Below are 24,841 nucleotides of genomic sequence, written 5' to 3' on the forward strand. Positions count from 1 at the left end.
CCGTCGATCACTTCTGCCGTCTGCGTCGATGTGTGGCGACGGCGGTGTCAACGGGTTAAATCGGCACGACGAGGAATATCGCGATCATGTAACGCCCGTTTAACACTACCCGATTAGCATAAGGCTGGAGAAGGTCGCGGTACCCTTAAAAAAAAAAAGTACTTCGAGACATCCCGATAACTCCTTGAGTTATCCCCCTATTGCTCCTTAAGGAGAAGAAATATATAGAATCCCCAAATTAATACTTGATTAATATATTTATTAAGAGGTGCTATTAAAGGCACTATCTATTATACATATTATTCAACTGCCATTATTATATTACAATTACTATAATCATTCCTTCTTCAACGTTATCTTTGTAACGGAACAAGAAGCATGAAAGTGAAAAAAAAAAAATTGCGAAAGTGCGTTCCCTGTTGGTCGCTGGCCGTACAAATGTTTTATGTATTGTTCGTGTTAAACGAAAAACGATCGCGCTCTATTACAAGCACATTTTAACATTTTAAAATATTGAAAAGATAAAACACTAGTTTTCTTGATCAATCTTTATTCAAACGATAAGTTAGCAAAATTACAATATAATATTGCGATTGAAGATAACGCTCATTACAAGTACTAACAAGAATTTAACACAAATATTTGCTTAACTAGAAAACCGATTCTCTATTTAGAGAATCATAACTATAGTATTCCAAAATTTTCAGAAAAGAGAATTATCGAATAAGAGTTAATTAAGAAAAATAGGATCCACGTCAGATAGGAGTAAGTCCTGTTACATATTCTTTGAAATCACGTGATACAGCAGTGTCAGATGATAATTAAAAAAAAGTTAAAGAAAACCTATTTTTATCTTTACTCTCTAAATTCTTTGGAATGGAATCTCACAAAGAGTAAAAATTGAGCCAGTCTCGAAAAAGAGTGATTCAATTTTCAATGTTCAAGAGTAAAATTTCACTCTTCAGAGTGAGATTTATTCTAAAAGTTTTAGAGAATATACGTATATGGTTGCGATATAAACAATAACAATAAAAAATCTAATATTATACTAAGGGTATGATATCAGGTATTATGCCCATTTATTAATTTGTTAAAGATCTCTTTTGAAGAAGCCTAAAAAATGTATATAATCTTAAAATTCTATAACAACAGTTGTATAACACGCAACAGCTCTCATCCAACTATAAAATTTCTTTTTGTTCTTTTTTAAGCCACGTTCACGACTGAACGGCAAAAGATATCGCTCGGTATGCGTCGCTGTTCTCTCTCTCTCTCTCTCTCTCTCTCTCTCTCTCTCTCTCTCTCTCTCCTTCTCTCGTGCTATATAAAACTTTCAAATTCGCCGTCGGTTGCACGCGTTGCGTCGATACGTGCAATTTGTGCACGGATTTTGACCGTGCGGATCGAATGATCGAATCTTTTTATGCCTATCCCGAAATCGAGGGCACAAGACGCGGGAGCGCACCGACCGATCGACAGGGCCCACGTTGTTGATGCACGATAGCGTAATATGACGGCGAGAGGGGGTGGAGGGGGTGACCGGGAGAAGATCGGGGCCCGTTGAATGCGAGATAGTCGCGTGACCGGGGCCTGTGGTCCACAACATTTGAAATCCAAATGAGCTCTCAAAAGTAGGATTCAAATCTCAAATGCGCGCAAATCGAAGATGCACCACGTCGTGTATTCTAAACGTGTATTCTCTCGATCTTTTCGCATTCCGCATATATATCTCCGTTGCGAGCGAAACTGGCGAGATTTCGGATAGGCGTAGGGGCATGGAGCGACGATTCTCGTTGCTATTGGATAAGATAGATTTTTACATTGCAAAAGGCAAGGAACTAGACATATTTCGAGCATCTCAGTGATAGAGAATTCAGCCAGGAAGTATCTTAAGAAAGTCTCTTCCATTTTTGAAGAGATGGAAACATTTAATACATATCCAAAAACATATCGAAGGATTTAAATAATTTGACGATGATAACGCGTTTGATGAATGTCTGGTTAATTGAACGATTGGGAAGAGAAGACACAAAGGGTGCATCTCTAACGGTAAAATGATTTATCTCGATTTAAACCGACATCCGTGAGATCTGTGCGCGTACGCAACCGCCGGAAGGTGAAAAGCGAAGAACACTCGGCTCATCGAAATCTCCACGATATCTGTGCCTCTCCGCTAACGCATTGATCGTAGTAATGAGTACCTTGATCGGCGACGGACTCTTTCATCATATCCGGTTAAAGTTGAGCGACGGATCGCCCCTTATATTGTAACTGCACTACTGAAGGTGCATTATGTCGTTCAATAAAATTTTATAGGCGTCTGATCACACACCAATTTCCATATCTCTCCTACTTTTTTCCCATCGTTTCTTCTCTGGAATCAATTACAATAATTTGCATCCTCGCTGAGATCGGGAACGGAATTGCTTATAGCTTCGGCGAAGGTATCTCGCTTTGATCTTTGCGATCGCGTAATATTCATTTTTGATGAGAATCCATCCGTCAGATCGCCGTCATCTACGTGTGATCGATATCATCTGCGTGTATTCTCTTTCATTAATTCTTTATTTTGCTGAGGGACAAAGTAAACTACAACACATTCCCTTTCTATTAAAGCTAAGCGCATAAGGTGTGGAAAGAAAAATATTGATAAATAAACTTTGTAATGAGAAATATTTTACTATAATGTAACATGAATAAAACAATACTTAGTAATAACATGAATAATACAATGTGTATATATGGCAAAAAGTAATAAATGGACTATATTAAGATAATATATATATATTTTAATATCGGTCAATCTCTCAAAACTGAAACTTGATCATCATGTTTAATTAGCAGGCGATTTCTAGATATATCGCAATGTTGATGATAGGAAGAGCATATAAATAAGTTGAGAATATACTTTACATGATATAATATTCAGATCTACTACAATCAATAAAAATGCGTAAAACTCCTACATGATAAATATTCAGTTGTAAAAACTTCGTCTTATCGACTTATGCAAAATAACTTTTTCTTTTTCGTATTACAATTTACAAATTAAGTTGCAAGAGATCTTAGTGCAAACAAGATTGTTTATGTAAGATAATTCAATATGCTTAGAATTATGTAAGAAATATTTGTTTCTCGGTACAAGTTCGTATTGTGAAGCAAAAATATAAATAAAACAGTACATTTGTAGATAATTAATTTAAGACTTAATTATCATAAAATATTTTTCATATTAGAGATTAAAAATTGGCGACAAATAATGATTTTCTATAAAATATTTAATTAAAAAACCTGGCTCTCTATATCTCATCAATTAAAGATTAAAAGTACATTTGCTAAATTTAAAACATCCAATACGCAACAATAAAAATAATGAAATCAATAATGTCATCCGTATTATTTAAAGAAACTTATTGTTTGCGTTAGATGATTACAGCGTTCGCCAAGCATTGAAGTCTTCCTCAGGCACGGCGTTAGTTTATAATCGCTCTTTTCAACTGATGTTATATGATATTTAAATAGTATATAAATTAAAATATCCATTATTATTCTAACAAATAATTGCATTAATTTTTTTCAATCGAGTAAAATTGATATATATTATCTGAAATCTCCTTCTTATTGCATCGGGAATGAGTAATACAGGAAAGGGTCTCTTAATAATCATCGCTATTTAATCACTTTTCGTCAAAATTAAATCACTGGGGATTTAGTTATGCGTGCACAATTTTCCAGAAATAACTAGAACTTCTGATATTTTTTTCAATAATTTATCGCAAGAATAACAATCAAACGATTCTCCTTAAATAACGATATATTACGTAGTAAATTACAGTAAACATATTACAATAATCCTAAAAAAACGTAGTTTCTCATAAACAAACATAATTCACATGTATATATATTGATTTTTCTTCATGCTTACATATTGATAATTGATACTGTAAAGTCGCAATAAAAGCTTTTCGCGTCAAACTTATCAATTATTTTACATTCACGTGACAAAAGGCGAATTCATGAGAACGATTTCCATCTTATTCGCTCAGTATAGCTAGAAGCGTTTGCCAGAAATACTTGGAGAGAAATACTCGCCATGATGAAATATTTCTTACTATTGGTGCAGTGGATGGACATCTCATTCTTTACCGATATTTGGTTTAAATAAACATCATTCTTAAACTATTATTTTTCGTTCATGAATACCATCATTCAATCTCGTTATTCGCTCCGATTGTGACGATCGCGGAAATGATCATTGCAGATGATACTTCCGTATGTTGCATCGGAGATGTGCATCAGACTTCTACGAAGCAGAACGGAAATCAGGATAATACGGGAAAGACCAAGACATATTTCGCTTTGGAACGCGATCACGGGGAAATTCGAGCAGCTCGAGGCACTAAAATCGAACAATACCACTTTTTATAGTGTTAACGCAGTAAACGAATTGCGCGGAAAGCGTCTTATCGTCGCTAACGGATTTTGTGCGTACTGGTTTCTTTTGACGCAATTTTCTCACAAGGTCAGATGATTGCTTGATGGTTAAACCAAATAGCCAATGATAATAACGTTATCCGACCATAAGATATCCTTTCAGATGCATCCATACATCATAAACGTAAAGAAAAACGAGGTCACAGGATTTATAGAAGATGTTTGGATCTTCGAAAAGACTTTGAAATTCAAGTTAGTATTTTTTATGATTAAAATACGACAAAAGAAAGTGTCGTAGTCTTAAGTATTTAAAATTTCCACCAAAAGTTGGAATGGTATATTTTTATTCCACGTTTTTCGTACATACGTTTAACAGTAGGTAGAAATACCAATTTTCCCGCTTCGGTGTGTAAAATGATTTATGACCGATGTAAGTAACCTTGGCAGCGGATTTGCCAAGTATTTCGGCGAAGTTCCTGTATAAATATAGATTCCTGATAGTCATTGAGAGTCAGATACCTACGTCGATGCAGCGCAAAATTATCTCTAAATGCCAGCGAACTACTTCCTCCCTCTCGTCAGCCTGCACAGCCAAAGCGACCGTAATACCAGCCTGACGGCGATTTTACACGAACAATTTTCATGGCGACGCTTCTTCAAAGGGGTATGTGTGACGAAGCCGTACGTAGAACTTGCCCAATTTTCCGCGTACCACCCACACCCACGCCGCCGGTGTGGGTCAAAATACTCGCATGATTCATTCGTCTAGACAGGTATAAGTATAGTATCAGGATGGGTAGATGGGCAGCGGGTAGGGAGAGGGACAAGGGATACGTTGCTGCGGCGGCGGCGGCGGCGGTGGCGGCGGCGGTGGCGAGGGGGACTGGGGGTGTGTTGGACGTTGCGAGTTTTGTGCGGCACCGTAATAAAGGCGTCTCTTCGACGAAAATGCAGGACGATTTACCGAAGAGCGAGACGGTCGATCATCACGACGTTGATGAATGGAGATACTCACGCACTGCTGATCGCCACGAGCTATTACGTACCATTCATTATCAACTCGTAAGTCGAATTCGTTATTTTAACACCCTCTCTTCCTTCCGCCCCTCTTTTTTTTAACACAATGACTTCTCCGGGAACGCGTGAGGTGATAGGCGCCTTCTTATCGCAGTCTTTTGCCTCCCTCCCTCAAGAGGGCGCTCCTGATGAAAGCTTTTTCCTTCAGCTGGTGGTTTTAACGCCGGTCATTAACCCGTTCCGGTTAGGCACCGGTCTTTCGGGATATATACACTCCCGCGATCATATCTCGGCTAATAACTTTCTGATTTCGCTTTCGCAATTTCTCCTCGGTGCCAGCTGTTCCATGGGGGTGAAAAAAAAGCGGAAGGGGCGCGCGAAGATAAGTCTTCCGATCGATCGTTATCGGGAGAAAACTTCTTTATCACGCACGCGGCAAGTATATATACGATGGGTACATACAATTGCGACCGAGATATTATCGCGAAGTAAAAGGCAACGTGGTCTCGTTCCATTTAAATAAGAAGTTCCATTCACATTTATCCTCGGTAAATTTTCAAGAACTATTTAGTAAACATCACGTAAAGGTAATATGACATTAATGTTAAAATTTTCACACTCAACAATATTACACTGTCGTGTAATACAATACATGTGTCATATTATATTTTTATTGTTGAGTGTAAAATAGTAACATTGATGTTATGTTATTTTTAATTAGTGTTTGTTACACTTTTTAAATTTTTAGTCGAATGTAATAATGATAGATTAAGTTGTTTTTATTATTACAAGTGAATTATTATTGCAAGTTACATTTTCCATCTTTAGACACACTGTGTTTGTTCAATCGGAAAGTGTAATTGACGCAAAGTGGTGTTACATTAACTCTTATCGTACCAATATAGGTAACTAGTGACCGAGTGATTCCTGTTCGTGCAAGTTTCTTGGAGTCTTTCGGTAATTATAAATTATACTACATTTTATTATTTTCCAAAATAAAGAGTCAATATTTATTCTAGAAAGTTGAAAGTATGTTGGTGAATTTTTAGAGATTTTTTGAATTATTTTGAAGAGGTGAAAAAAATGAAGAGATTCTAGTGACCCTTGATGGTATGGATGAGGCACCAAATTGCACATGGTACGGTAAGGGTTAATATCTTCAGTCGCAGCTTATGGCTGGCATAGTTTTATATGCATTATATGTACCGCATGCAGCATCGTGGGAATATATCGTTTAAAGAAACTCGTGTGTGCTGACTACGAAGAATCCGATGACGAACTTTCCTCGCTGTCTTTCAATCTTCTTTACGTTTTGGGATTTCAAGGTAATACGATCTATTTTAATAAAGTGTAAAATAAATGGATAAGATAAGAAATGACAAGATAATGTTAAAAGTAATATTTTTAAAAACATATATAACGTAAAAGAAACAAAATAAATTTTTTGGCGAAATTGATTTTATACTACGCTTAGAGTTTTATTTTTTTTTACACAAATTTTATTTTGTATTTAAAGAGAGAATTCTCAGTGTGAAAGAAAGTTTGAAGGATTGATTAAGTATTTAGGGTTTCAGAAAATACCGAGAAGCTTGTCTCTCCGATTAATAATTTTGTCTTCTTTGGTGACGGGAATGTTGATGACATACGTATTCAGCAGCACTCCAATTTCTTGCCTGGCAAATAAAGGACACTCCATTTCTTTAACTAATTTGGAAGACATGGTGAAGAAAGGGACACACTCGCTTTGTATTAGGAATGACAGCACCGCATATGTCTACTTTACGATGATAAAAATAGAAACAAAGAAAATATATAAATACAACACAAACTGCTGCATTCGCATTTTCGGTTAGAAAATATGTTCTCTTAAAATGAAGGAAAATACGCTTTCTCATAATGAAACCAGAACAAAAGTAATAATATTTTTCGAATAATGTCACGAATCTATTTTAATATATTCAACACAAAAAAGGATGCTCAGAATGATAATCTTGAAACAAACTCTAGAGAATCTAAAAAGATTAAAAGAATCAGCACATGAAAGAAGTTAAAGATAGTTGGAGAACGCTGCAGTATATGAACTGCTTTTCTTTTTTATTCCTTTCTTTCGAATTGCTTGCTTTAGTTATTACCAGGGAATGGAAGTAACTCGTTACTTGTAACGAAGTCACAGCTACAGGTTACTTTTTTGGTAACTTTACTGGTAACTGCATTACTTTTTTTCTTTGGTAACTGTAACGGTAACGAAGTTACATTTTTTTTTATAACGGTAACGAATTTTACAGTTACTTTTATCGTTACTTTGCACATGATTGGACACGATACGACACAAGCCACTTACACTGTAAAAAAATTTCTTTACACATATAATAAATGTAAAATAGATTACATGATTAGTCCTGTATATATAAAAAATCATGCAATTTTACAGAAATTATGTAAGTCCGCAAAAATTATATAAATTTTATTGTGTAAATATATCTTATTTTATATTAAAAATTATGTAAATAGCAAGATATTTTGAATATTTTCTGTAATTATCCAAATTTTAGTAATATTACGTAATATAACAGAAATTTTTCGCGTATTGCTGTATAATAGTATATAGTGCGAAATGTATTGTCATATTATCGTTCCTGTAACTACACATACACATTGTAATTGTACTTCCACAATCTGCTTAGTTATCAACTAAGAAATTATTTTTATTTGCGTATTGCAAATTTACAAACGTGTGGATTTTCAACTATTATAGTGAATCTCAAAATTATCCACTATAATAGTTATAATTTTATACAACAATTTTTACAGCGCTTGAGACTAGAGAAGCCCCTAGGCCAGTCTGCTGTAATTGGCGGTCGTAGATTTAAAAAAAAATAACGGAAAGTAACGAAAATTTACTTTCTCAAGTAATGGTAACTTGTTACTTTTTCTATTCGGTAATGAGTAACTGTAACTTGTTACTTTTAAAAAGTAACTTTCCATTCTTTGGTTATTACAACGCGACAGCTTCGTCAACTGCAATATCACGCGTGGTTTAATATTCAATTAGTGCAATAAAAGAGATATCATATGAGGGAATTCATTAAAACAAGAATTAATTAAAATAGTATTCAACAGAATGGTTTACCGGATAGCAACCTTCAGGCGATTGGAAAGGATTGTTAAATTATTGTTAATATATTACCCTGATATAAGAGACAGTGTGAATCTCGCTTCGAAATTATGCCGTCCAGGTATATCGCCTACTTAGAGACATCGGCCGTATTTTTAACGATTTATCACAGAATTCAACATGAGTGTAACATCGTACAACTGCCTAACGATTATTGGAGTGTCAGACTGGCGTTTCGACACGCCAGGGCGGCACAACACCGCAAACTCATTGACAGTTAATAAATATCATTTTCTATTGACTTCAATCGCAATACGCGTGCTTGATTACAATTCAATTTATACATAAAACTAAAAACTTTATTTGCATGTAAAAATAGAGATAATATTTTGGGGAAAAAATTGTCAATTTATTCAGTTAAATTAAGAAATTATCGATTTATATTAAAATTATTTAATCAATACTTACCATTTATTATTTATATAATGGCTTGTATCATAATAATTAGATAATAATAATCAGAACAAAAGAATGTAAAATATGTGTTCCAATTTATTAATTATTCTCTGTCTCATTTCTTGTCTAATAGAAAAATATTTGCAACCTTTGTACAGCTTAATGCGTATACGTTTGGCTGAAATATTAAATTATTTTGAGAAAAAGTGGATCTCACAATAAACTTATAGCCATTCCAATTATCTTCAATCGAACAATTTTCAACCGCGGTCGAATACATGCACGTTCGTTTAATTACCGTATTCTTCTTCATCATGATGATTATCAATATATTGATCTGTGTTTTGGAAAACATCTGGTACAAACTACAACACGCGTGGAAATTCAAGAAAAAGAATTGTAATTCGATATTACTGGGCACACATACCCAACAATTTGAATGTAATAAAGACCCATAATAAAATGAAATCGTCACTCAATTGGCGTCGAAATTTCAACTCGCTATTGTTATCTGAAAGTACGAAAAATCCAAAATTTCTTGAGAATGTCACAGTACGAATTAATCAATGGTAAATATAACATCTGCGGCTATAAATATGTAAAATATCCAAGAACGTCGAAATGTTATCTCCACGATAAGTGAAATGAATTACGAGATGAACAAGTCTCATCTTTAATGTTTTAAAAATGATATACACGCGGGTAAACAAAATGTTATATTTCGTAATAAATTCAATTTGGAAGAAAATCTATATTAAAAAAATATTTAGAGTTTTAATTAAGAGAATGTTATAACACAAACAAATATCATTTTGAAACTTTACCTCACGTTGATTTATATAAAAAAAGTAATGAAAAGAATGTAATTAAAGTATAATACCAACAGTGAGCGTAAAGATTTGCTCCATTTCTTTAATTTTGATTTAATAATAATAATAATAATATGTATATAAGCATAATACATAATATACAATACAGAAAAATAATCATGGCGAACATCGTCATCGACCGATATACTTTTTCTTCGTTATGTAAAACCACACGCAAATTGTATCTTCGAATACAACGCACAACAATATCTTGTAATCAGCAGAAACGATGCTCCTCTTATTGTTACAAGATATTATTCACAATTATAAACAACATTTACAAATGCATTATGCATCGGCGTCATATATTCAAGGCCTATATGGATCTTACATTATAAAGAAACTTTGGCTTCTTTTTACGTGGTATTTCGCCACCTATAACCCTATGAAAAAGAGGATACGGGAGCGAGAGAATTCCAGCAGAAGAATTCCAGGAATCGTAAATTCGAATGCACCGCAGGATTTCTCAGAGTTTCTCCGCTTCCGTATTATCGTCAATTTCTCAAATCTGACGAATTTAATGCTAATATCCTAAATTTTATCCTATATATGTATATCCAACAGACTTCTATCTTGCGAGATACCGTACTCCTTCGAGCATACAAATGTATTGATGCGTTTGATTATTTCCTCTGTTTTAAGTAAAAAGTCCGACAAACTAAATCCCTCCTTATTGCACATTAAAAAGAAATAAAAAGAAAAAATGTATTTATGACATTCGTGATTTCAGTACATAATGATTGTACGAGGTTGTGTATGGGGTTCGTGGGCTCTTCTAGAATTAACGTTACAACATTTCGTTAATGCATAACGCATTTCCTAAATGTCTAATGGCACAACTTAAAACGAAGTTAAGCGTAATCATGTTTAATTATTGTTGTTGATAGCTTCTTTTTGCACTGTCGCGGCTTATACAAATGTCGCGGTAATTGGGATCGTAAGATCTTAAATAAATTGATTATGTGCATGGATAATAAGTGTATCTTATTCAACATACAATGAAAGATTTAGCTACCTATTATATAATACTCTAGTTTTCATATGAAACAACGCTGCAATGGATTCCACTTTAATAAAAAAAACATCAGATTTTGATTGGCATCTCTTTTAAAATATGCAAAACTCACTCGCGAGCTGCAATATTCGTTATGTTCACAGCAGAATTGGAAATTTTTATAATGACTGAACAAATGTGATGAAAATAAAAGCGAAAATGGTTCATATTAAAATACAAATATAAGGTTAAAAAGACTAAAGTAAACGGGTGAAAATAGATGTCAAATTAATAAAATGTGTGTATATTTAATAACGATTCGGCTTAACAAAGCCTTCTTCACCACTACAAAAATTTGCATTTTTCACCTTTTGCTTTTTAACCTTACATTTGTAATAAGAATAAAAAATTTACAACGAAACTTTAACATTTTAAATCGACTCCATCGCAACTGGTTATTATGCTGAGACTTTCATTTTCTATTAATTATAACGACAAAATTAATGCTAACAAGCGAAGGTCTACTCCATTCCTGTGATAGATGCATAAACTTCTTGATCTAGAAATCACATTATTTACAAATATGCCGTTTAATCTTCATCAATAAAACGTAAAAAACTCCTACATATAATTACACAATATTTTAATATTATGATACAGTACAATTCGACACGAACAGAAAGTATAGAATATTTTAACGATCCTGTATAAGATTAAATAACGTCTTGTAAACACATTATTTACGCAAGTATTGCCGATAATATCACATATTATAAAAAATATACTCGAACTTAATTGAAAATTATTAATTTAATTTATACGAAATAAAATATTCAATCTACGTTTTCAGAAATCACATGTGAGATCTCTTTTTACAGCTTCTTCGATGCCGAAGGAAGTTCTAAAGATGATTACTGATTTTGTAGATTAAGTATTCATAGCTTCGCGAAATAAAATTATTTCAATATTCCTTCTTTTTTTTAGCTGAATCATTTTTTTCTGAAGACGTTTTTCTGTCAGACGGAAAAGTCGAGCCTCCGATTCGCTCGAATGCCAAATATATGCTAGATGACACGGAAGAAAAATACATATTTAGTCGAGAGAGTAACCACTCAAAAAATAGGTGTATACCTGGACTTCGGGCTTCAAGACTTCATCGGACTTCACCGGAATTCATCAGACTTCACCGGAATTCATCGGACTTCACTGGACTTCATCGGACTTCACCGAAATTCATCGGACTTCATCGGAATTCATGAATTCATCGGACTTCGCTGGACTTCGTCGGACTTTACCGGAATTCTTCTGACTTCATCGGAATTCATCGGACTTCACCGGAATTCATCCGACTTCATCGAAATTCACCAGACTTCACCGGACCTTATCGGACTTCATCGGACTTTGTCAGACTTCACCGGATTTCACCGGACTTCATAGGACTTCTGACAGATTATACACCGGAATTCAAGAGTGGTTACCCTCTCGTATTTAGTATAATTAAGAATATAAATAATATTTTCTTTACATTAGTGATATAGCGTATCGTACTGCGCATGTCGCGTTACCACGATCTCAACGTTCGAATTCCGTGTAATAGTAAATAGTAAATTAAACAGCTTTTATAAAAATAAATTTCATATAAAACGCAAATAAATTCTATCGACGAAACTTATGATAAAAATGCATAAGATATTTCGCACAATCTAAGTAACTTGTATAAGTCTTGACTTAATTGCTGATTGAGAATTCAGTGTGAATTACCCAATATTCAAGATTTAGATATTTAGACAAAAAAAATATTATAAAGACTCGAAGAATCACAAACTTTTAAATCAATTTTTAATTTTTAAATAGAATATCAAAATAAATGATAAGAGAGGAACGGAAAGAGAATTGAAACTTAAAATTAGCCAACAAATTCCCGCAGTTATAAGAAGGTGTCAACGTTTCCTGACTATTTTCAAGATCGCATGTTTGAAAGTTTTGGCAAAATCATACGTTGACCAAAGATCTGTAAAATTTAAGTAGTTATCCTCACAGTAAGTGGTGATATGTGAAGGAATTAAAAAATGCACGGTCAGATGCACGAAGCAAGTTCCATCATGTTCCACGATACGTGTCTCTCGTTACGCAACGGCACGTGAAAGCTTCGATCTTCCCGCGATATTGAAGAGCAAGTTCAACCGAACTGTCCTCGATGAATCAGTCAAGATAAACAAGAGGCGTTACCACACTTCACACTTATGTACCGGATTCATTGTCGAGTTCTTAGGGCAGTTAAATTCCTTCGCGAATTCTGGCAGATTCGAGAGTGATCCTATCACCCTGTACCTCGGTGGACTGTGAGTATCCTTCTCGATCTGAAGAATCTCCGTTTCGGACGTTATAGAGGAGCACCAGATCTGTGGACATTTCTCGCGTAATTAAAACGATCATTATGTAGCACATATCTTAAAAATATTATCCATTAAATTAAATGTAAAGATTTTTCCATCGATTTAATGTATCTATCATAAATATTATTTATTATTATTTATAATAACCTGTGCAAAATTCAAGAAAAATAGTTGGCGATGCGTCAAATTGAGACCGGGTAGCGGCAGTTGATCCTTGTAGCTCTTAGGCATCGAAAGATAAGCGTGATACGCTGCCTTAAGGCCCCCGTTATCAGCGATATTCTCTCCTGTATATTACAATTGATCGGTCTAAGTTCTAATACTTCCATCATAAATAGGCAATTATTTGTAATCAATAAAATTACCTAGCGTCTGTTGGCCATTTATATTTCGACCTTGTACTTTATAGTGATTATATTGTTCTACGAAGCACCCAAGTCTATTCTGAAATCGTTCTATCGTGGTGTTGTTCCACCATTGATGTAGATTTCCATGCAAGTCATACTCTCGACCTACCCGATATTAAGCAAATACATAACTAGCATAAAGGTAAAATTATTTTTAAACAAATATGGTAGATGAATAGAATAAATATGTACCAAGTATACAGAAAATGATTAAAAAATTATTAAGATACATATAAATTCTTCATTCAATATATACAACATGAAAATCTCTTTATACAATACATAATTATAAAATATTAGTAATGTATTTTATTCTGTTATAAAAAAAAGATTGTAAAAATATAGCTTAACATTATATTTAAAATCATACCTTGGTCATCGAAGGCGTGCGTTAATTCGTGTCCCATAATTACGCCTATAGCGCCAAAGTTCAAACTACTGGGATTCTTCATGTCAAATAATGGACTCTGAAGAATACCAGCAGGGAAGACCATTTGATTTTTGGTAGGTGTGTAATAAGCGTTCACGGCCGGCGGTGACATTATCCAAGTGGTCTTATTCACTACCTGATCAAGTTTCTCAAGATTTTTACGGAAACTGTACTTGTTCACGCGCAAAGTGTTCTGAAAATATTCGTACTGCCTGATCGTCAGATCTCTGTAACGGTCGTCGAGTTCTCTGGCCTGCAGAATGAAGTCTGGGAAACCAATCATGTCAGTGATCGCATTTGCTTTCTCCTCGGCGGCATCTCTCGTTTCTGCGTCCATCCAGTTTAGATTCTTAAAGTTTTTCGTGAACGCCTTACGAATTTGATTGATCATTTCCTCTGCCTAGAAATAGCGATCAAAATAAATCGAAATATTATTCAACAAATTAAAAAACGTATCTCATAAATCATATCTTAACGTTTTAAAACAACCTGGTATTTCAACGAATTATTATTTCCTATTTTATCTTAAAAGGAACTGTTTCTTCTCTTTATACTATAAAAGAATTGATAAAAAAAGAGTAAAATAAATTACAAAATTGAACTTTTTCTAAAATCGGGACACCATTATGAACTAACCATGGGTTTACTCTTGCCGTGAAAAACCTCTCTGACAAACATCGCGCCAATGGCGAAACCCATGGCGTTATTAACATCGTCGACGCAATAACGCCATTGCTCCTCATGGCCTTCCAAACCGAGCAAAATTTTTCGCAAACCCTTATAAGCGTCGCGGAATGGTTTCGAGAGAAACGCCGTCAAGGATCTCACGGTCTGCCACACCAGATAGTTATTCAGTACTCTGGAAAGAAAAAAATGAAGAAAAAAATTGATACTTCTTTCCGACAGGTCTTTACAAATGTACATAATGTAAAAGAAATCGCACACTTTGTCTTGAAATCGTCAAAATATTGTTAATAGATTTCAATATATCTATTATATACATATATATTTCATCAACAAAAATTATAAATAAGTTTATTGGTAACAGTTTTTGTTAAACGTATCTCAGTTTTAAATATTTCTGTAAAACATGAAGTTAAAAATTTATAGAGAGAGAAATAAAATTATATATTTTTTATAATAAAATTTTAATTAAAATAAAATTATTATAAATTAATTTAGATTCCAACATTCGCGTTTCAAAGCAAATGCGTTACATCTCGCAGGTATACGTACATCTTTCCGTTAGCTGTCTTGTTAAAGTCCTGCACGATTTTCGACAATTTTATGAAATACTCCGGTGCATAATTTACGATCATCGCTTTACTGTTGATCTTCTTGTTTACGAGACGCGTAGCGTTTTGGAAGAATTCTACCCATGACATCTAAACATAAAAAAACTGTATCCATTATATTTTATCAATATCCTTTACTCGAAAAAGAGTAATCGCTCTATTTGGAAAAGCATCCAAATATTTAATGTTTATTATGAAGGTATGATACTGGATATGATATAGAATAAACGGAGTATCATATATTAGAATAAAACGTAATAATATTATATCCAAGATACTATCACGATATTGTGATACGAGATAAATGTACCAGATTATCGAAGGAAGTGTCGCAACAATGAAAAATCAGATTATCTATAATAATTGCAATATTATGTAATCGAAATGTATGATATAAGATAAAAAACGTCAAACGTACGAAAGGTGCTTTTTGTTGCAAATCACTTAATGACATTAAATTATATATCTTCTCTTCATCCCTGCGTTCGCCGTACGGTATAGTGATCTCTGCGAGCTTCGTCTCGAAACTGATTACGTCCTGCATCTGTTTCCTCGTGATATTCTCTTCGCCACCTAAGAGCACGCCGATCTGAAAATGAGTACCTGTACTTGACTCGTCCTCAAGGCAATACAACACATCGCGCGATAAACGTGCGTAAGTACTATTACTCTTGTACCTTCGTCATGTAGTCCAAGTAGGCAGTTAAGACCTTGCCATACTCGGTTACGTTGATGTAATATTCTGCAGTTGGTAGTGTTAAACCTCCTTGATCAATCTTGAAAACAACAAATAATATATGTATATTTACATAATATATTAATATATATTAACCGGCATTACTATGATATCACACACAAAAAATCTTATACTTTATTAACACAAAGAAATTGTCTATAATCTTATTTTTCTTAAATAAAAAAAATATGAATTAATTAATTTTTGAACAATAAATTATAAATTACTATATAAAAAATTAATATAATTTTATTATTAATTAACGTTATATTGAATTATTAAACTTTTTAATTAATATTAAAATATAATTATTATTCTATTTAGAGAATATTAGAATAATATAAAAAAATTTAACTTGTACAAAAATTTTACTTGTTCGTCAAAAAAATACAGAGAAAAAGAAAAAAATACGATGATATATTTTCTTTAAGATGTATAAGTTTCACAAGCTCAATTCACCGCTGAACTCTAATTACACGACGATACTACAGCGATAATAATAGGAACAAAAATTGTAATTATCACTATTATTATAATTAAAGTATTGCATAAGCAGAAAATAATAATAATCAATTGTTGTCTGATACTCATCTAATACCCGGTTAAGCGACCTATAATTTACGTCAAAATTTAGGAGAGAATTCTACACTCCGATATTTCTCTCACACATACGCATACTCACATTGTTAGTCTAATCTATAACCTGCTTTATACCTGGATTATGTATCTAGTACTGTTTCGATCGTCCTCGTTCACGGTCCAAGAGAATAGACCACCCATATTATAAACGTTTTGTAGAATGTGCATGCTGTTTTGCAGGGACCACGCGCTGATGTTGAATTTGCCAGAGACATTCCAGCCACCGATATTTTCCAATAGTTCCAACATCGGCTTCGCCCCGAGCGCCTCAATCGTCTCATTAGCATCCATGCAGGACAGGTAATAATACTTGGCCTTCTTCTCGGCTTTTGATTTCATCTCACTAAGCGGTTTCTCTGCACGGAAAACGAAAGGACAACTTCCTATCGATATAGATATATAAAGATTTATTAAGCTTGAGAATTATGTGACTTTACGCTGATTACCGAGGACATTCTTGATAACCATTTGATTATCCTGCTCCAATTTGCCGAACGTGCTCCAAATATTCTTCCCAACTGGAATGGGATTTTTCTTTCTCCAACCACCACATGCGTATTCATAGAAATCGTCACATGGATCGACGGAATAATCTATACTATTAATTAAGAAAGCTGCCGCCGTTACACATTGTTCCGTGAGGCAAAGTGTGTCATCTACAACAATTCAGGAGCAAGAACTGAATGCACTAACATTGCTTAGCATTGATTAGAATTAATTATTGTTAGTAGAGTCGTGATAATTGTTCTTTGATCAAACTATAAATAAAACTACGATTAAAATAAGACGCGTACATGTCTAGAATAAAAAAACTGCTGATATAACGGATTAAAGTCGGTTGCGTCAGTGTATTTATGTAGAGTTAATTTTAATTAATGAACTATCTTCGCGTTTATATCTCATAGATATAAATTATAATCGAAAAATAAGTAACGTCAAGCATGCGATATTTAATTTAAATTATTGTCGCAATCGAAATCTTAATTACTGTAATGAAGTAATTATAATCATCTTTTTACTTTCTCCGTGAGAGGTGACGTGAAGAATCTGGGCTTTGTCCCAACCATTTTTGCTGCTGATTACAATGGCAAGTACTACGATTGTTAGCAGCAAAACAGCGCAAATTATGAGAAGGCATCTCTCCAAAATACTTCTCGCCTTCCACATTGTTGTACCCTATAATAATAAAATTATATCGATCAGCATCTCAAAGCTATTACTCTCTAAATCTCATTACTAATTTAAAACTATAATATTAAAGAATATAAAAATATGTTCTAATAATGAATAAATGAATATCTCTTTTGAGCAGTGTATAATATTTATATTATTATTGCGCCGAATAACACAAATACATTTCTGACTGGATGATTGCATCATGCACTAGATAAAAATTAAACAAATTCTTATTTTCAAGGCTGTGTTCTTAATATTTAACTTATTTGGGAAGATTACCTTAATATCAGGAAACGCTCACCGTATGATATCTTATATGCGTAGCGGATGTACTGATGCCTTCGCTATTTAGGGCGACGGAGCCGATGCTACTGCTGTCTTCATCCTCGAATTCAGCCTGTTTATACCTCGTCATCTGAATAAAAACCATGTAAAAATAAATTTTCCGCGAAGAAACCTTGACGCCCCAGATTAAGGAAATAATATAATACTAAAATAACATTTAAACCGAATGTACACCCAGAGAAAAGTTTCTTCGATTTAAAGAAATGTTTCTTTGTTATACGGTTAAAGAAAAGAAATTTCTACGATTTGAACGTCATTTCTTTGATTGAAACATTATTTTTAAATTCAAATTAAAAAATTTATTCCATTTAAAGAAATTATGTTCAAATTAAAGAAATTTTTTTCTTTAACCGTATAGCAAAAAAACATTAATTTGAATTGAAGAAACCTTTCTATGGATGTACGAGTTGTACCGAATGTACACGCCACTCATATACGCCACATGCGTAGACTTATAATAACAAATGCGTTTAATCTTCTCGATTTTCACGTCGAAACATCTGGCACGATTTTACCAGGATTATATGAAAAAGTAAATATCGACAAAACTGTGCAATGGATGAAAAAGTTCAATATTTTCTTTGCCAGCGATTTTCGCAAACAAAGATAAAGTAAGTAGTGAAGTACTTCTCGTGTTTGTTTAAGATAAGACCATTAGTTAGTCGTAAGTGAGTATACAACACGCAACGTCGTTGTTAATCAACTAATGAGAGAGGCAAAGTTATACACGGTATACCGCAAAGTTATACCGTGTATAACTTTGCCTCTCTCATTAGTTGATTAACAACGGCATTACAATTTATAAGAGCTTTTCGAAGTTTAATAATAAATATCGTCAATGTTACTCATAATAGAAATATAAATTTATTTATTCCTTCTGTATTCACATTTTTAAAAAATAGATATTACAAATTTATTAATGTACGAAGAAAGCCATATCATAATAATTATGACACGTTATAAATATTTTTCTTGATAAGGAAAAAAATTCAACAAGTATTACTTATATTATAAATATTATACACATAGATATTTATCATCAAAAATTTACAAATTACGAATAAATTTTAAACTAGAACAAAACGCAATAGAAATAGAATGCACGACGTATTCACAATTACGATTTTGTTTTAAGATTGTGCGTGATAACGTAACCATTTAATTAAACCACGTGCGTATACTTTCAATGATTAGAAATGATTCCAATTCTTTAAATAATTACAATATTTTTTAATATATATATGATTTTAATTATTAACAAAAGAAATTTTTTACTTTTTCTTTTCTTTTTGAAATATGATTTTCATTAATGATTGTAAACCATTTTATCGCGCGTCATAATTATCTTATTTACATTCTCATACTATTTCAGACATTGCTAACATACTTAAAGTACTTTTTTAATGAGATATATATCATTTCTTACCTTCAAAATTATTAATAATATTTACATAACAAATATTTATTTGTTAACACATCATTATGTATAACACAATTTTTTTATGCAACACAAAATAATCGCTGTCAAACATTAATATACTAAAACTTCCAGGATTTCTGAACAAATTTTAATAGTGGATTTTTTATTCAAATTTTTGTAAGCACATTTTTCCTGAAGTGCATTTCGTGGAAAGCCATTGCTTTTTACAATTTTTTAAATCTTATTAAATCTCTTAATATACATCAAGTTTGAATTCATATTTTTAAAAAGTCTAATTTGATTAAAGCACACAGAAAGAAATTTTAGTAATTATTTCTAATTTTTGATGTAATTATATATACATAAAAGAAAAATAAAGAGAGAGATTTAATCAAAAAATATTGTTCTAATAATTATCGTTGCATCTTTCATTAAAGAAAAAAGAAATTTATTAATTAAATTTTGATTAAATATATCAATAAAAAAAAAATCTATTATTAGAAATATGATAAAACGAAGCTTTATTTTGAAATTCACGAATTCAAAACTTCAGCTCAAGCATTTCAAAATATTTTATTCCTTTTTTTTTTAATGAAATGAACTGAGAAGGTGTCGATCACAGTAGCACTCACCGCAAAAAAATTTTCACGAAGAACACGGCCCACGCTTTATATTTGTATTTCACTGATCCTCATCTGCATAGCAGATGTTTGTTTTGTGGCACAGTTTGTCGAGTGGAAGTACAATAAACGCAATGGTCTCAATTCAAACGTTGCAACGCAATATCAGTACTCCCATGTAAAACGATATTCATACGCTGCACTGTCGATCACGGAAATGAAATCCACGGAATATCAGTTGCATCATGAATAAATATTCTATATAATAGCAGACTATTGTTCTCTAATTTAATCCTGAATTTGACTGTAAAATATAATACCGATTATTTCGTCACAAGTGTCAACACAATCCTCGTTCATTTTCATTCTTCATTTCGTAATTAACTTGTTGCTCGAGTCTTAGGCGAAATCAGATTTTTTTAAAACACTAAGAAGCTAAATTAACTTGAAGATCTCGATGTTACGAGTTGCGGATAATATTTAGTAATGTAAAATAAAATGATCGCTTTTTGATCATTTTCAATGAGTGAATTTTGCACTATGATCTCTGCGGTAACTTCGCAGCAACGCTACGATTTTAGATCGTACTAAAAATACAACTCGTCCTCTCGACTCTATAAGCCAGAATGTCGCTTGTTCTGGCGCGTTCGAATGATATTGGAACAAGCTTATTTTATTCGACACAGGTCGTTTATCGTTTAACGTCAAGAGAGCTCTCGCATTGTTAAACTTATCGATTGTAATTCGCACGAATTTAAATTACTCGACATTCAGCGGAGAACGCAGAGAATCGTATTGGCCGTTGTGATACATTGGCTTGACGAATAGATAACTATATTCGAACGAGAAACGAGCGAATACCAGCTTCAATTTTCGTTCGTCAAGTAAGCAGTACGCGTATATATTGACCTACAGCCTTTGTTCAAGATGAGATTCGCTGATAGTATTTACGTCATCGTGAGCGAGAACAGATGACAGATTTACAAACACTTTACATGTGCTTCGATCGCTAGTCTTATCTCTCTTTTTCACTCTCTACAAAACAGGAAATGTGTGGCAAACATTTGGCTTTTTGTGTGCAAATGTTCTCGATCAAAGATATGCTAATAACTGAATTTACAAAAGAGATGTCAAGCAAACATAAATTTAAATAGCGACTGCTCAATTTATGTAAAATATATTTTTATATTTATTATTATACAAGTGGTAATGTCACAATGTCATAAATCACAAGCTTATTTGGATTTCTATTAGAAAAAATATGAACGATAACATTTTTGCAGTTTTTAAATCCCTCATAAAACAGGATATTCTAATATATTCGAAAACTAATTATGTTATTATTTGTAAGTCTGCAAGCAATTTACCATCGTACAAAGTAAAAACATTATCAATCTTCTGGTTCACACAGAAAGATCATCTTTTCCTTATCTATAAATCCATAAAATAATTTTAACAGAAAAACAGAAAAAGAGAGAATTTTAATAAGAGGAAGTTAATTTCTTATTAGAATAAATACAATAATAACAACTTGTTTAGTTACGAGCAATTAAAAAGTATTAATTACGTTCCAATTAAATAAATTTTAAAAATCTAAAAATATGATTATCTACATTAAACTTGTAATTTTTGTATTAGTTGAATATTCAAAGTTAAATGTTAAGAAGCTGCAAAAAGCGAAAAAAGATCTCATTCGAATTTTCACCGAAGATCGAGATCTTCATAGTTCATGTCTTCGACAACGTGAAAAATAACGCTAGAGAACCTTTAATGTACATGCGCACACAACGTACAAAAATAGTTCCAAATTATCACATCAGTTTTCAGTTATCTGGACCCCTTTCTAGTTATAATTAATTTATTTTTAAGAAGATAATTGATAAATTTTTATTAAAAAACAAATGATAAAGAAAGAATCAGTTTTAGGTCACGCGTCATTTTTAAAAACTTTACTGTAAAAAGAAATATGTTTTATTCTTGTCCGCATTTTTTAAACACTTAAAAATGTTTTAGTTTTAAACTTTTTCAATGGACAAAACACTAGGTGTTTGGATTTAAAGTAGTGTTTAAGTATTTAAAAAATGGAGAAGAGAATAAAACATTTTAATATGTTAAAATTAAACACGTCTTTTTTTAGTGTTCAAGCCAAAGAACGGAATACTTTCGCGAGCACTTTAAATTCGCGTTTATTTCCGATTCGCTTTTTTGGAACTCCGCGCAAGAAAGGGCGGAGCACAAGCGGTGCGTGCCAATACTAGTGCCGGTGGTTACTGGTTACGTTACGCGCCGACTACACCAACTACAACTACAACCTGCACGCAGTGACGCAATGCACTGACGATGGCGTGCGTAAGTGCGCGCCGAAAAGCACGCGCGTGACGCGTTCCGAATATACACGCGACGCGCGCACGCGTGTCCGAGTGCGCGAGAGCACCCTCGGATTATCTTCGCCTTCGACGCGCCGGGACGCTTCGAAGGGCCTCGTTCTGGCAGGAAGCGGACACTTGTGACGCTGTTATTGCCATTAAAATATTTCCCGACTTAATGCGACAGTCAACTCCGCGTGGACATTATACTGTAATAAGATCAACAAATTGCAACTAGCTTCAATACACAATGCACAATGTCACGCAAAACTAAAGCAACTTGAGGCTACGTCATCGCGTACACGTGAAAACAAAAAGAAGACGATGCTTTAATAAATTAGAATATCATATGAAAAAAAATCAATCGTGCTTCAAGGCAACTTAATCTGCTCTCTAAAACTTTTATAATGAATCTCACTCTGAAAAGTGAAATCTCTAAAGATTAAAAATTGAACACTCTTTTCAAAGACTGGCTCAATTTGCACTCTTTAGAAAGAAGTTCGATTTCAAAGATTGTAAAGAGTAATAATTTTTCGCCATAAAAGATATACTTTGAGAAATACATAAATATTTCATATTAATTTTCGTGATGTGAACATTTCCAATCACACGGATCTCATTTCGGATTTTTTTAAACGGGAACGCTAGAAGAGTTAACCCTATACTGAAAAAAATCACATCATACGAAATTGTAAAACAAGTAAATCACATAAAGGATTGTTTCAAATCAGTATATGATTTTTTAAAATTACGTAATTTGAAAAGTCAAATGATGATATGTTCTTTTTTTTCTATTTCTATTATTCAATTCTTTAATATTCGATAACTATAAAATCACAGGATGGATGAAATTATTTCTATTATCATGTGATTTTTCAAATCACGTGATTTAAAAAAAATCACGTACTGATTTGGAACATTCTGTTACGTGATTTATTTGTCTTAATTACACAATTTTGTTCTATAACTTTGTGATATGATTCTTTTCAGTAGCGAAATCACCGCGCTCCACACGCAACGTAACGTTGTGAAAATTATGTCTGCTCGAGTGTTGCGTGTATTTAGGCGCGAAACAGCAATCGAAGATATATCGCAACATCTCGCGAGTAATCGCGCTCGGTTAATCACATTTACGCACTAAAAACGCATTCGAGCCAAGATAAATACCGTTTTTTAATTCATGCATCAGTGATAAACCATGACCTACGATCATTAACGCTTATCGATGATAATGAAGTCTCATGTAAGAAGACGATATGAGCGTCGTAATCGTTTTCTCTCTCTCTCTCTCTCTTTCTCCTTTTTCTCTTTATTTCTCTTTTTCTTTCACCCTATACGCGAGATAAGATATCAATATTCGAAATTGTAAGCGTTACATAACAACAGCACTCCCAACAGAGCGCAGGGAGACCAATTCGCCAACGGGCTCGGTTCAGCTGAAGTTATTTCGTTAACCAGTCAACCGGGAATCCCACATCAGGGAACCGGAACTGTCATACATGCTCGCATCGTATTCGCCGAACGTACGAGGACTCACCTTCACCGACATCTTGACCCGGTACACGATCGCGCAACCACTGCACTGTCACCTTAATTATTGATTCACCATTGAGGGTGGAATACGCGCGCTCGCACACGAGTCGGGGGCAGCGATCGCGAAAAGGGCAGGAACCGAAGGGTGGAGGCCGGACAGAAAGGTGGCGGAAGGCAGGGGAAGAAGGCAAGACGGATTTCACTGGATACTTCCGGCTGCCACCGAAACTACGACATTTTCCGTCGTTTTCGCCAGCGTAGCCGGTAAAATGCGCTGCAATCAGCTTTCGGCAACCGCCTCTCTCAACAGGAGGATGCCCTTACCACCCTCCGTTGTGCAACCCCGTCATCCACCGCACACCCCACGACCCCGCGAATCCCGTTTATATTGATTTCTCGCTCGTCCGGTTCCACCTGCCATCTCTTATCGTCGTTTTGCGACAAGTATCGCCTTATTATCATGACACTGACACACTGTCACATCGTGTTACTCATAATTGATTCGTTGAAATATCGCGCGAACAATGGATAACTTTGGCAAATCGGGCGACTGACTAAAATCGTCATTTTTTATGCACATTACAAATGTTTTT

General features: G+C 33.6%; 2 protein-coding genes across 5 annotated transcripts; one reads left to right on the forward strand and one right to left on the reverse strand.

Moving 5' to 3' along the window:
• The first annotated feature begins 5,382 nt into the window (after window positions 1–5,382).
• LOC108769256 (uncharacterized) lies at window positions 5,383–7,304 on the forward strand. The gene is made up of 2 exons (XM_018520134.1): window positions 5,383–5,493; window positions 7,125–7,304. The coding sequence occupies exons 1-2, from the start codon at window positions 5,383–5,385 to the stop codon at window positions 7,302–7,304; spliced, it is 291 nt and encodes a 96-aa protein (XP_018375636.1).
• A 5,499-nt stretch (window positions 7,305–12,803) lies between these two features.
• Window positions 12,804–24,576, reverse strand: Nep3 (M13 family metallopeptidase neprilysin 3). 4 transcript variants are annotated; one of them, XM_018520129.1, is made up of 14 exons: window positions 20,670–21,449; window positions 20,362–20,551; window positions 18,266–18,379; window positions 17,808–17,964; window positions 17,235–17,444; window positions 16,864–17,144; window positions 16,091–16,189; window positions 15,832–16,002; window positions 15,355–15,503; window positions 14,755–14,977; window positions 14,059–14,518; window positions 13,647–13,793; window positions 13,429–13,568; window positions 12,804–13,287 (listed from the first exon to the last, which is right to left on the reverse strand). In XM_018520129.1, the coding sequence occupies exons 3-14, from the start codon at window positions 18,377–18,379 to the stop codon at window positions 13,111–13,113; spliced, it is 2,328 nt and encodes a 775-aa protein (XP_018375631.1). In that variant the 5' UTR covers window positions 20,362–20,551; window positions 20,670–21,449; the 3' UTR covers window positions 12,804–13,110. The 4 variants fall into 4 exon arrangements, with proteins under 4 accessions (XP_018375631.1, XP_018375628.1, XP_018375630.1 ...); XM_018520126.1 differs by lacking the exons at window positions 20,362–20,551; window positions 20,670–21,449 and adding an exon at window positions 24,253–24,576; XM_018520128.1 differs by having other exon boundaries at window positions 20,362–21,449.
• Window positions 24,577–24,841: the final 265 nt, after the last annotated feature.

This window comes from Trachymyrmex cornetzi, unplaced genomic scaffold, assembly GCF_001594075.2.
Source record: "Trachymyrmex cornetzi isolate Tcor2-1 unplaced genomic scaffold, Tcor1.1 scaffold88, whole genome shotgun sequence".
Classification (NCBI taxonomy): Eukaryota; Metazoa; Arthropoda; class Insecta; order Hymenoptera; family Formicidae; genus Trachymyrmex; species Trachymyrmex cornetzi.